The 13,143-nt window shown below is 35.1% G+C and overlaps 1 protein-coding gene across 1 annotated transcript; it reads left to right on the top strand.

The window, feature by feature from the left end:
* The first annotated feature begins 363 nt into the window (after window positions 1–363).
* Window positions 364–11,498, top strand: nan (transient receptor potential cation channel subfamily V member nanchung). Its single transcript, XM_089849545.1, has 16 exons — window positions 364–516; window positions 1,206–1,419; window positions 1,595–1,771; window positions 6,453–6,642; window positions 6,937–7,090; window positions 7,161–7,262; window positions 7,943–8,095; window positions 8,162–8,244; window positions 9,106–9,409; window positions 9,516–9,623; window positions 9,742–9,896; window positions 10,052–10,161; window positions 10,285–10,448; window positions 10,514–10,630; window positions 10,706–10,831; window positions 11,397–11,498. The coding sequence occupies exons 1-16, from the start codon at window positions 364–366 to the stop codon at window positions 11,496–11,498; spliced, it is 2,412 nt and encodes an 803-aa protein (XP_089705671.1).
* Window positions 11,499–13,143: the final 1,645 nt, after the last annotated feature.

The raw sequence follows: 13,143 nt of genomic DNA, 5'->3' as shown, positions 1-13,143 counted from the left end.
AAAATCAAATAAAATTAACACAAAATAAAGACTTGAATGAAGTGATGTATTGAACGATAGAAAAAATACGTTTTATAAATATTTCCAATAAAATATATCTAATCAGGCCTGTAATTAGGTAGCTAGAAACCCAAAATCATCGGGGGCTCATCACCATAGCAACGGAACACCCAAACAGCCCAAGACAGGAAACACCTTTACGAAGAACTACTTCCTTCTTAGGGAGGGGCGCAAGAATTAAAAAAAGAAAAAAACCTCGGACTCGAAAATTCCCAAACACATTTAGTGTCGACCGAGTTAGGCAGAAATGACCAGTTCATTGATTAGAAAGGTATACCCGAGTTAGTAGAGCATCCGACTGAAATGGGAAATACCGAGAGTAACGTTACATCTGGGGTGAAAGGTCAAGCCGATGCTAGTTCCAAAAAGATTTACTCTTTGATGGACGTCAATGGGGGAGGGGAATTAATAGAGTGGACCAAGCAGTTGATGTCAAGAAAAATTACTCAAGAAAAGGTAACTTTTGGGTTGATAACAGTAACTGTGTTTGAATGTCTGGTACATCCTAAATTCAACCAGTCATATCTTACATTTTTTTGTTAAAATTGATATATACGGAAAATTTTTATTGGCTTCGATTACTCGATATATAAGTAATAAAACATTATTACTTATCGTATAATCGAAGATAATGAAACATTTGGTGACCAAAATGTCTTACAATCAATTGTTGTTTTTTACAAACAATCTTTGATAGTTCAGCTAAAAATTGGCCTTGCATGTCGATTTTCATTTAAAGGGAGGGTGAAGTGGAAAATCAAGTGATTTTTTTATCAATTCTTCTTCATATTATAAGACCAGTCTGCTTAGTGAAACATCCAGGAAAAATCTCCGAATTATTTTAAAATTAAAACTAGGGTGAGATTTTATGGATAATTTGAAATAAGGACCTCTGATCAATCGCGTAACGCCCTGCCTTCTTGTTAACAAAACTCTCGTGGCACGCTCCAAGCCAAATGCAATTTATCGCGAGATGTGATTCCCTTCTGCTAAAAATTAATGAAAAATCGTAAAATCGATCGAACATTTTAGCGATGGAAGTTATAGTCAACATTATTTTCTGTTACTTTTTAGAAATAGTTGAAATATCTTTGATTCGAAATGTTTTTCGAGGAATTTATTTGAATTTTTCATGGAATACTTAGATGGAAGAGGAAATAAGAAGATTAGTTGAACCGTTCCTGTATAACAAGGGACAAGGAAAGTTGGTCCCTGTCACGGAAATGGTCATGCTGAGGAACAAAGAAAGACCCAAGAATAAGCAAATCAATTTAACCAAGGGGCAAACTAAGATGTGTAATGATAACAATGATCAGACTGAAGCTGCCAATGGATCAACAGTTAACCCAGCAGACATAGGTATTAAAATGATTATGCGAAATAGCTAAGCAGGGACAGAAAAACGGGAAATTTAGAATGACCTTGACATACTATAATACTAATCTCGCCATTATGAGAATTAATTGCATGAAAAGTATCCATTCAGAGATTCGAATACACTTACAACATTTTAATCAGTCTTATTATTTTGTAGAAAACCCGAAATACCGTGATGTTTGTTGGGATTTGGACCAACGCGGTTCAGTGGGTGAAACAGCGATACATTTATGCTTTCTCGTATCAAGTACCGTTCACGCCGAATTAGCGAAACAGTTAATTAAAGTGTATCCAAAACTTTTGAATGACTACTACACTTGCGATGAATACTACGGTAAGATCTAAAATTTACAAAAATTTATTTAGGTGAAACAGTCATAACCTTTTATTAAAATTTGAGTCACACCTTAAACCAGTTTTGATCACATTTCACTAATTTGTTACCTAGCTTTGAGTCATACAAAAATATATCCCAGGTAGCAAATTCATGTTGACACAACGTTTAAACGTAGCATTGAATAAACGTGTGTATTAACGTTTTTAAAACGGTGATCATGTCACCTTGAAACACGGTGTTTACACACGTGTTTATTTTGTCGTAAATACATGAGAAATCTCGTTTATTTCTCGTTTTAAAAACGTGTATTATAAAGTAGGTTAACGTGGATAAATCGTGCGTTAAACGGTTCCAATTATGTTTATTTTTCGGGTTATTTAAACGTGTGTAATAAGTTAATCTAACGTGTCTCAAAAGTTAATTGAACGAGTGTAACAACTTAATCGAACGTGCACAAAAATTTTTTAAATGTGTTTTATAAGTTAGTTGAACCTGTGTATAACGTTGGTTTAACGTGTTTAATAAGTAAATTACACGTGTTTAATAAGTAAATTACACGTGTTTAATAAGTAAATTACACGTGTTTAATAAGTAAATTACACGTGTTTAATAAGTAAATTACACGTGTTTAATAAGTAAATTACACGTGTTTAATAAGAAAATTACACGTGTTTAATAAGTAAATTACACGTGTATAATAAGTAAATTACACGTGTTTAATAAGTAAATTACACGTGTTTAATAAGTAAATTACACGTGTTTAATAAGTAAATTACACGTGTTTAATAAGTAAATTACACGTGTTTAATAAGTAAATTACACGTGTTTAATAAGTAAATTTCACGTGTTTAATAAGTAAATTACACGTGTTTAATAAGTAAATTACACGTGTTTAAGAAGAAAATTACACGTGTTTAAGAAGAAAATTACACGTGTTTAATAAGTTAATTGAACCTGCGTTTTAAATAAATTGAACGCGTTTAATAAGTCATTTCAAGTGTGAAATTCGTTAACTGAAGGCGTCTAATAAGATATTTGAGCGTGCGAAATAGTTTAATTTTACGTGTGATAAGACGTTAATTAAAAATGTTAAAGACAATAATTGAACGTGTGAAATAAGTTAATTGAACGTGTAAATTTGTTTAATTAGACGTTTATAATAAGTTAATTGAACGTGTGCAATGAGTTAGTTGAACGTGTGTAATTATTTAACTCGTCTTCTCAAAGTGGAACCGAAACATTGCCAGTATTAGCCTCGGCATTTTCATTTATAGATGCAATCCGAACCAATATCACAGCAATGACAGGACTAATACAAAGCCTAGTTTTCAGTTGTTATGTATAAATGTAGTATAGCAAAATCAAAAGATAACAAGGCTTTTGAAATATTAAAATTAAACGATTTTCTTGGAGTTTTGAAACGAAACATAGCTTTATAGCTATACAACTACTAAAAGAATCGTAATGCCGAAACATATTTACCATATTTTAATTTTATATTTAGCAAAAACGAAAAAATGACAGTTTTGTAAGAGTTCTATTCATGCCAATACAAGGGAAAAAAGCAATAACGGAGTATTAACCGAGGAGTTGAAACTGAAAACTTCTTATAATTATAAAAACTTATAGCTCAGGCCTATGCATTACATGTCAAAAGTTTTTTAAATAAGCTATAATTCCTACTACGGCTTTCGTTGTTGATTATGAAAAACCAACCGTCTCTATCCTAAATCGACTTCTCAACAATGTCATAAGTCCCTTACTAACTGCCAACACCAGTCTTTACTAACTGGCTTCTAAGTACCACAATCTGCTAGTCTTTGTCCATCCCACATGGACACTGTACTTGCTGGCTCGTAAGCACCACCATCTTCTGTTCTTCGTCAATCCCACATTGACCCAGCTTCTATGCACCACCATCTTCAGGTCTTTGTCCATTCCGGCTTCTTCTCCATCGTTATCGTTCGGTTTTATGATATACGCGGTGATCGGCTAGGGTTACGAGATACGTCTAGCCTCCCAATGGCAGGGCTTCCACCATCGGTTCACGCGAATGCGTTTTTATCTTTTATTGTAATGGAAACGAATCGTATATATATCCCAAAATTTGAAGAAAGCGGGCAAGAGGGGTACCCTTCACTTTAAACGTCAATATTACCAAAGTTTCGAAAGATAATAGGAACAACTTTATTTTAAACGATTTAACTATTTTTAAAGTTATTTACTGGCGATTAAAATAATTAATATCATTTATATTTAATTAATTATTTAAGATAAACTTATTTCTATGTAATGACACAAGTGAGAGTTTATATAGAACGAGTTATGAAGATTGCATCCGAATCGAAACACTACACGCATATCAAAGTTAATATAAAGCGAGTAGGATGATAAGATCTCTTACAAAACGATAACATTTCCTTTTTGCAGAATATTAAATGGAAATATTTTAAATATTTTTCGGCATTACGATTCTTTAAGTAGTTGTGTAGCTATAAAGCTCTGTTTCATCTTAATATTCCAAGAACATCTTTTGATATTAACATTTCAAATTTGGTGTTTACTTTTTAATTCAGCTTTAATACATTTATGTATAGTGAAAACGCATTTTTTATATTCATTAGATCATATGGATGTTAATTCTTCATCTATCAACAAGTGTTGAAACGATTGGATCTGTGAAATAAGATACCCTAGATTTAAACTAGAAATGACCTTGTTTCGCCTCCTCTTATAGGAGGTGTTAACGGTTCAGAGTGAGCCGAAAGTTAAATACACCCTTCAGTGATACATTTTAGGTCCTCATTAGAATTATTGAGAATACAAAAGAAATTTTAAACGCTTAAGCCTTTGCTAAAGACCTTGGCAATATTTCACCAATTTGAACTATGTATTTCCGGTTTTTCTCATTGGCTGGTGGACCTGTGTTTAGAAAGTAAATTCGTCTCGGCTCGGACAGGTTTATTTTGGTTTCCCAACTTGTTTTTAACCTGCGAACGCGAGGACAGAGACACGTCCAGTAAAATACCTCCGTGATGTCATCGAAACTCGGAGAGGTGATAACGATTGATTATAGCTTTTTATCACGCAAGACATGTACGAAATATCAACGTTTCCGAAACGTACAGTAATAATGCAAAACTAAGGGTCATTTAAAACCATTTTCACGCGTGTTGTGAACGAACTTCTTATAAAGACTTGAAAATAAAGCTTTTGTATAATGTGCTTACAGCTTTCTCGAAACTTACATCAAAAACGCAAAACTAACAGTCCACTTAACACCATTTCGAAACGTGATTTTAACCTAAAATAAACGTATTAGTTATCACTTTGTATAATCGTTTTAACAACGTTGCCAAAACATACAGTAATAACGCTAAACTAACGGTCAATTGAACACCATTCCCAAACGTGTTACGAACGTAACATATAGTCCTGAAATAAACGCGCTTGTATAAACGTTTTAACAACGTTGCCCAAATATACAGTAATAACGCTAAACTAACGGTCAATTGAACACAATTCTCAAACGTGTTACGAACGTAACATATAGTCCTGGAATAAACGCTCTTGTATAAACGTTTTAACAACGTTGCCAAAACATACAGTAATAACGCTAAACTAACGGCCAATTGAAAACCATTCCCAAACGTGTTGCAAACGTAACATGTAGACCTGAAATAAACGCTTTAGTTATCACTTTCTATGAACGTGATAACAACGTTTCCGAAACATACAGTAATAACGCTAAACTAACGGCCAATTGAACACCATTCCCAAACGTGTTGCAAACGTAACATGTAGACCTGAAATAAACGCTTTAGTTATCACTTTGTAAAAACGTGTTATTGACGTTAAGAAAATCCTAAACATCTTGAGGTAACTTATGTACCACAAATAAACGTTTTTCTTACGTGTGAAGTACACGTGAAACGTTTTCAAAACATTGGCACCAAAAATCTACTTTAAATCAACGTTAATTTGCTACCTGGGATAGTATGAAATTTCATCCAATCTAATGTGAAGAAACATGATCGGGAGATGATACAATACAAAAATTTATACCATGTAGAAGCCTTTTATCTTGATCAAATATAATTTAGAACTGTAACATTTTGACCAGCTTTGAACAATTTTTTAAGCCATGTACAATTCGCGAAATAAATTATAATAAAACCCGCAATTGCGTGAACCTTTGGTGGAAGCCCGCCCCTGCCCTTGGAAGGCAAGACGTTTCTCTTAACCCTAGCCGATCGCCGCGTACATTTTAATCCTAATTATGGGAGTAGAAGCCAAAAATTGCTTTCTGATAACACGTTTGCTCCGATTTGCCAACTGCGAACGCAGTGACAGACACACACACACGTCCAGTGTAATACCTCTCCGTGACGTCATCGTCACTCGGAGAGATAAATAGCTTCTCTTTTTTATACTGGGTCTAAGTTTGATCAAGTTTAACTCAATCATTGTGGAAAGGTTTTATCGTGTAGATAATTGCATTCAATTTGTGCCAAATCTGTAGACTTTTCAAATTAGACTATTTTCAAATTACTCGAATTAACATTAAAATTTAAATAGAAATGACAACTTATTTACTTCTTGGTAAATGGAGTGTAAAGTTTAGCAGATGGCTGATAAGCAAGGCTAATTTTAAATACAATTTATGCCTAAACTTTAGGCGAAACGGCTCTCCACATGGCTATAGTTAATGAAGATCCCGCTATGGTGAAACTACTTCTGGACAACGGTGCCAATTATCACGAGAGGTGCGTCGGAAATTTCTTCATTCCGGAGGACCAGAAACCGTCTCGAATGGATAATCTAGATCATGAATGGGTTGATTTGTGCACCAAAACCAACTACGAAGGGTAATTCGAGTATTCAAGTCCATATAATAAACTTAGAAAGCTGAAAGTCTAATAGGCGAGATCATGGTCATTGCTTTATGACAAGATTTGAAATTGGTAAATGGTTGATAATGAAGGAGCGTTGTATGTCAGGGAACGTTATTGAATCAAATTTATATAAATATTTGGGGATTTGAAATAAACGACATTATGTTTCAAAAACATCCTCGGAAGGGACAGTCCTCTCCTATGGTGTTTGCCTCTCTGACGGTAATCATGGAATAGCCTATAATTAGATATTTTAAAATATTTCAGATACGTCTACTGGGGCGAGTATCCCTTATCATTTGCAGCATGTCTGAATCAGGAAGAATGTTTTAGATTACTCTTAGCCAAGGGAGCCGATCCGGATAAGCAAGACACTAATGGAAATTCCGTTGCTCACATCATGGTCATAGAAAACAATATGGTACTCCCAATTGCAATCCGTGAAAATTATAAAATATTTTCTCTAGAAAAATCTTTATTATATTTTTAAGAATATGTTCGACCAAGTTTACGAACTGGGAGCCACGACTCATATATACAACATGCAAGGGTTGACTCCGTTAACTTTGGCGGCAAAATTGGCTAGGCAAGATGTAAGACATCGTTAAATATTCCGATAATTCAGTGTTTCCCAAACGCTGTGTTGTAAAACTTTAAAATCACATTTAAAGTTTTGAATCATGTTGTTTCTTAAAATTTCGGGATCAGCCATCGATCTTTACAGACTTAATGGCTAGATGTTTTCACTTCTAAATCTTCATTTTCTGTTATTGTAATCAATCCATTCAGTTTCGACAAATTCGGTACAACAAAAAAATAAACAACTTTCTTAAATACATATAGATGGGACCAAAGATGTGACGCAACTTTGACAATGTCGAGAAACACTGTGTTGCTTGTTACTATTACCAAGAAGTTATATCTAGTATCTCAGAGAGAAGGTATAAATTCGCCAGATTTCCAGCTTTATCTCCAGTCCAAACGTAGGTCCGGAGTCAATCCCCGTCTCTAAATTACAACTAGCATCTCATTGGTTCTTGAAAACTCACGTCAGCGCGACGACGCGAGTGACGAAAATTACAGTCATATTTTCCGACTGAGGAGAGGCGAAATAGCCCGGCGCCTCCTTTTACGTCCCCCCTTGTATTTTGAAAGGGGGACTGGGACTATGGCACGCGAATACAAAGGCATATTATACCTTCTCTCTGAGATACTGATATAACTTCTTGCTATCACCTTAAAACGTTGAATGTGGTGTCCTTAATCACTACAGCTTTTCATGCATATCCTGAAACTTCAACGAGAAATCTACTGGCAGTTGGGTAATATAACGTGCGCAGCCTACCCTTTGGAAGAAATTGATACCATAAACTCACAAACTGGAGAAATATTCAAAGAGTCCGCTCTTAATTTGGTGGTGTATGGGGTGAGGAAATGGTTTTCAATAATGGTTCAACTCGCATAATAATTTTAACAGCCATAATCCTTTCAGGAGCGTGCTGGACATTTGGACATGATGGAGGGCTTGCTTGTCGACTTGCTTAACGCCAAATGGAATACATTCATAAAATTTAAGTATGTCAGTTTAAATTAGACCGTTAAATAATTTTTAAAAAAGTGTTAAAAAAAGAAGGGTTTGATATTGGGAAAAGAGTCAGCCCACGTTCTGTTTTCAGTTGGAATTTGACTCTCTTAAACAAGGTAGGTAGTGTTAGGAGTTTTAGTCAGGCTCAGATTCTTTGTTTGGGGCATTGTAATTAGTATTCATTATGGACTGAAACATAAATATTCAGATATTCGCACAAAAATTTGTTAACTTCACTGCTCTAATTTTACTTTTGGGTTATTAATTCCTTATACACTCAAGTTTTAAGTTCTAAATTTTTTTAGTATGCATGAATATGAAACATATACTATTCATGCATGAATGTAAAACCATACAATTCATGCATGAATGTAAAACCATACAATTCATGCAAGAATATGAAACGATATTATTCATGCATGAATATGAAACGATATTATTCACGCATAAATGTGAAACGATATTACTCATGCATTAAAATGAAACGATATTACTCATGCATTAAAATGAAACGATATTACTCATGCATTAAAATGAAACGATACTTTTCATATATGAATACGAAACAGATACTATTCATGCATGAATACGAAACGGATACTATTCATGCATGAATACGAAACGGATACTATTAATGCATGAATACGAAACCATACTATTCATGCATGAATACGAAACCATACTATTAATGCATGAATACGAAACCATACTATTCATGCATGAATGCGAAACCGATACTATTCATGCATGAATATAAAACCATACTATTCTTGCATGAATACGAAACAGATACTACATACCCATGAACACAGATACGTAAAGAACTGAAATAGGTTTTTTTCTTGCAACAGATTCTACGCAAAATTCTTAGTTTTCGCCATTTATTTCGTTATGTCGATCGGCTGCTTTGTGTTGAGACCGGCGCCACTGATTAAAACCAAATCTAGTAGGCCGCCCAAGACCACTGTTACTGTCAATACGACTGTACCCAGTTACATCTCGACCACCAATGACCTACCCACTAACATCAGCGATGGCTTCACGACTGAAATAAATCCTCTCACAATAATTCAGGCCTTTTCACCATTCTCGATGAACGCATCTCAGATGCCAGAGGAATGTTATCTCTTGGTTTACGACACTCCCAAAGACAAGGTTTGATGTGCTATTCAAATAATAATAAACAGGTGGCTCTCGCCAAATTGGAGGTAAGGGCCGATGGTGACCAAAGTTTGAATGCCTTTTTTTTAAATAATTCTAGACTCGACTTGTTTTCGAGGTTCTGGCCGCAGTTGGCGCCTTTTTGTACATAATTCAAGCCTTGAACGAACTAAAATTCATGGGAAAGAAAACCTTTTTCGAGAACCTGGTAAAAAATTCTAGTTGTTTTCTTGAAACTTTGGAAATATTTGATACTTTAAAATGATACACTCCAAGATAAAACACAATTTAGAGTCACACACTATCTCTAAAACGATTTACTTAAGTCAACAGTTCCATCTCGGGTTCTCTTCTTGATTTCGTGCATCGTGTTGGTGGTCATAATGGTACCACTGAGGCTGACTTGCCAATGTCACTTTGAGGACAACATGGCAGTTGTTGTTATGCTCTTAACCGCGCCACACTTCCTATTCTTTTGTCGGTAAGTACCTCAAAGCCACAGGCAGGTCCTTTGGCAACCGAGACTGCTGTTTTACGTACCATATATACCCCTTGACAAAATCAGTACTAAATCATAACTACTGTATGTCGATTCACGATGTGGTTTTACTACAAAGCTCTTTTTAAACCTTCAAGGGGTTTTAAGATGGTCGGGCCTTTCGTTGTCATGATCTACAAAATGGTGCAAACGGATTTGCTGTGTTTCGTTTCTATATATCTCGTCTTTGTCATGGGATTCTCTCAAGGTATAACTCTGTCACTAATGTTTCTTGTTATCAAAATGAAAATTTATGTTATGGAAATGAAAGGGGGTTTTATTAAACAATTTTGTAAATCAAGATTACTCAATTTTTTGCTATTGCTTCCAGCTTACTTCGTTATCCATCAGTCGCACGATAACAAGAATAAAACGTCCAGAAACTTTTTTGAAACACCAGTAGAGAGTTTTATGGCCTTGTTCGTAATGTCAGTTGGGACATTTGGTGAAATTTACGGTCAATTCGACAACACAGATCATCCATACATTGCTAAAGTATAACGTTAAGGTTCGAATATGGTTTCGTTTCCGAAATATAACCTATCGATTCCTTATTCCAGATTCTGTTCTTTATGTACGCTACCCTTGTTGCTACCCTACTGCTCAACATGTTGATTGCGATGATGGGGAAAACGTACCAGGACATTGCCGAGAGAAAAAACGAGTGGATGAGACAGGTCAGACAGTGAGAGTGCCCCGTGTTTAGACTGACTATAATTGTGGGTCATAATAATTTAATAGTTATTTTATAGTGGGCTAGAATCGTCATGGTGGTAGAAAGAGGTGTATCCCCCAAGGAATGTCTGGATAACATGATTCGCTACTCGGAACCAATGGCTGAAGGAAGGCGGGGCTTAGTCATTAGACATCATTACACCGTAATTATTAATTATGCAGCATAAAATGTTCGAAAACGATCAGAATTCAGGCCAAGCCTTCAATTTCTTAAAAGTTTTATGCGTACAAGATATGTTCCATAAGTATGAAATATACACATTAGAGCTAGTTCGAGAACGACACGATAATCGACTAAACTAGGTTTTGCAGTCCATCTTCCCATTTAGTCAGAACCAAGCCTTTGACAGCGCCTCACCAGGCGTCGCTTTACGAAAATCTATGACGTTTCACCGACGTCACTTCAAGACAAGCTCTCAGTAACCAGTGACAAACTTATGGAACATATCTTATTCTATGAGAGCGGTAGCTCTCTTAGATAAGACTTCATACTGCTCTAAATGTATAAATTTATGGTATTACCGATAGCCCATGAAAGTTTCAGAGGTAGAATTGAGTCCCAACCTAAGTCAGCTACTCATTCTTCCTGCCCTATATTCATTCTTGTTTTTATTTTTGGATGAGAACATAATTTATATTATAATTATGATCGTTTTCAACTAATCTAAGAGAACAATTATTACGCTAAACTTACAATGGAATATGCAGGGAGAGGAGAAGGAAGAATTGGAAGAGCTACTTGACTTGAAATTATGTCATATTGAAAACCGCAAGAAGAAAAAACGCGGAACCGATGCGCCGGATAAATAAATTCCACGTTATATTATTATGCACTTGTTAAGTACTACTTACCTGCCTTCATTTCAGCATTAATGTAACCAATAACGCATAAATGCTTTTAATCCTTAGCTATTATACCAACACAAATGCATGCGACTGTTGTTCCATTTCCGGTCCAACGGACAATGTTTGTTAATAAAGCTTAAAATGGTTTTATTCCTAAAATACTGTTTTTGAATAGTTGTTTTATTCCTAAAATACAGATGTTGAACAGTTTTATTTTTTAACTTCAACCTATGTTAAATTTTGAGTGATTCGATTACGCTCGTTTGATTACCTACATTCCAAATTACATCCAAATCCGTTATAGCACTGTTAAATAATAAACATCCAAACTCACAAAGTTTTTAATAATAACAATATTAGTAGGATATAGAGACTCTACTTGCTAATGCTTGTTTTTTCGTTTAAATATCAATTTTTTTTTCTTTTTATTTATTTAACAAACATTTTACACATGAATAATGAATGTTTTAAATTCATTATAATAGTGCTTGAAAAATAATTTGACCTACGACTATATTAGGGAAAGTATTCCATAATATAGTCAAAGAGAGCTGTTTGATATAAAAGTTGCAAATCTGAATGAATTTTATTTTATTTAATACGTTTTTAAATCAAATCTTTAATTAGAAATTCAAATAATCTTAGTAGCGGTTTGCTGTAAAAATTTAAAGATCACTGCGTGGTTAGTTAGTAAGCGGAAATGCTGATAGAACTTACTAGCGGCTCACGTAATAATTCTAGAAGGAAGGCTTTGGCCGTCACTGCAAGGTCGTGTTACCGGGAGCAGCATCGCCACCAATGGCCAGGAACCCAAAAACCGATAGTCGATGGTTTACGGTGACGACAATGGTGTTCTTTTCCGACTCAGTGACTTTAGGTATGGATGAAACGTTAAAGCTTTTCGGGTTGTTTTCGTCTTTCTGGATAACGGCTTGAACCTCTTTGCCGTTATTAGATTTCAAGGCCATGCCAGTGATTTTGCCAAAGTCTGACTTAATGTGAGGTGTTGAAGAGTTATCAACGGACCCAACATAACTGACCAGTAAAAGAATAGCGCAAACATATGCCCACATTTTCCAAGCTTTTGTATTAATGCTATATAAAAAACAAATGTTCATGTGTAGTTAGTATTATCAGGGATAAATTTTATTTTAGAAGGAAGCGGGAATGGAGAACGGTTATTATTTACTTCAGTCCGACTCATAGCCCAGTATAGAGCCCCTCCCTCCAACACGTAACGAAAAGTTTAAATTATCTTATTGGCTCACTTAAACTAGTTAATTTTTTACCTATGTCGCTATGACCCGTCTCTTCTTTCATTCTCCCCCGTCCCGTGGAAGGGGGTCCGGGACTTTGTCGCACGCCCAGACTATTCTGTTCTCCATTCCTACTTATAAAATTAAATATTTCCCTGACTACACGTAACAAGGTCTTTCGAACATCTTCACTGTAAACAGAATTAAATGCGGTTATAAATGTGAGGTTGTAGCTTACCTTTTTGAAGTGAAGCAATAAGAGGCGTCCCTGGTAACTATTATTCTTCTCAAAGCGAAGACCTTTGCGATCCACCACGCGATTTTATCTGCCAAAAAGAAAGATGATTTCGTCG

Source organism: Phalangium opilio, unplaced genomic scaffold (assembly GCF_054372755.1).
Source record: "Phalangium opilio isolate 3A_F unplaced genomic scaffold, DU_Popi_V2 ptg000009l_1, whole genome shotgun sequence".
NCBI classification, from domain to species: Eukaryota; Metazoa; Arthropoda; class Arachnida; order Opiliones; family Phalangiidae; genus Phalangium; species Phalangium opilio.
Note: the sequence above shows the minus strand (reverse complement) of the source record. Positions and strands in the feature narration are given on the sequence as shown.

What these genes read in the sequence shown, in the direction of transcription:
- nan (XM_089849545.1), top strand. Translation starts at nt 364, where the DNA reads ATGGGAAATACCGAGAGTAACGTTACATCTGGGGTGAAAGGTCAAGCC. An exon ending in AGTTAACCCAGCAGACATAG is followed by an intron (nt 1,420 to 1,594) that starts GTATTAAAATGA and finishes ATTATTTTGTAG; the next exon opens with AAAACCCGAAATACCGTGAT. An exon ending in CAAAATTGGCTAGGCAAGAT is followed by an intron (nt 7,263 to 7,942) that starts GTAAGACATCGT and finishes TAATCACTACAG; the next exon opens with CTTTTCATGCATATCCTGAA.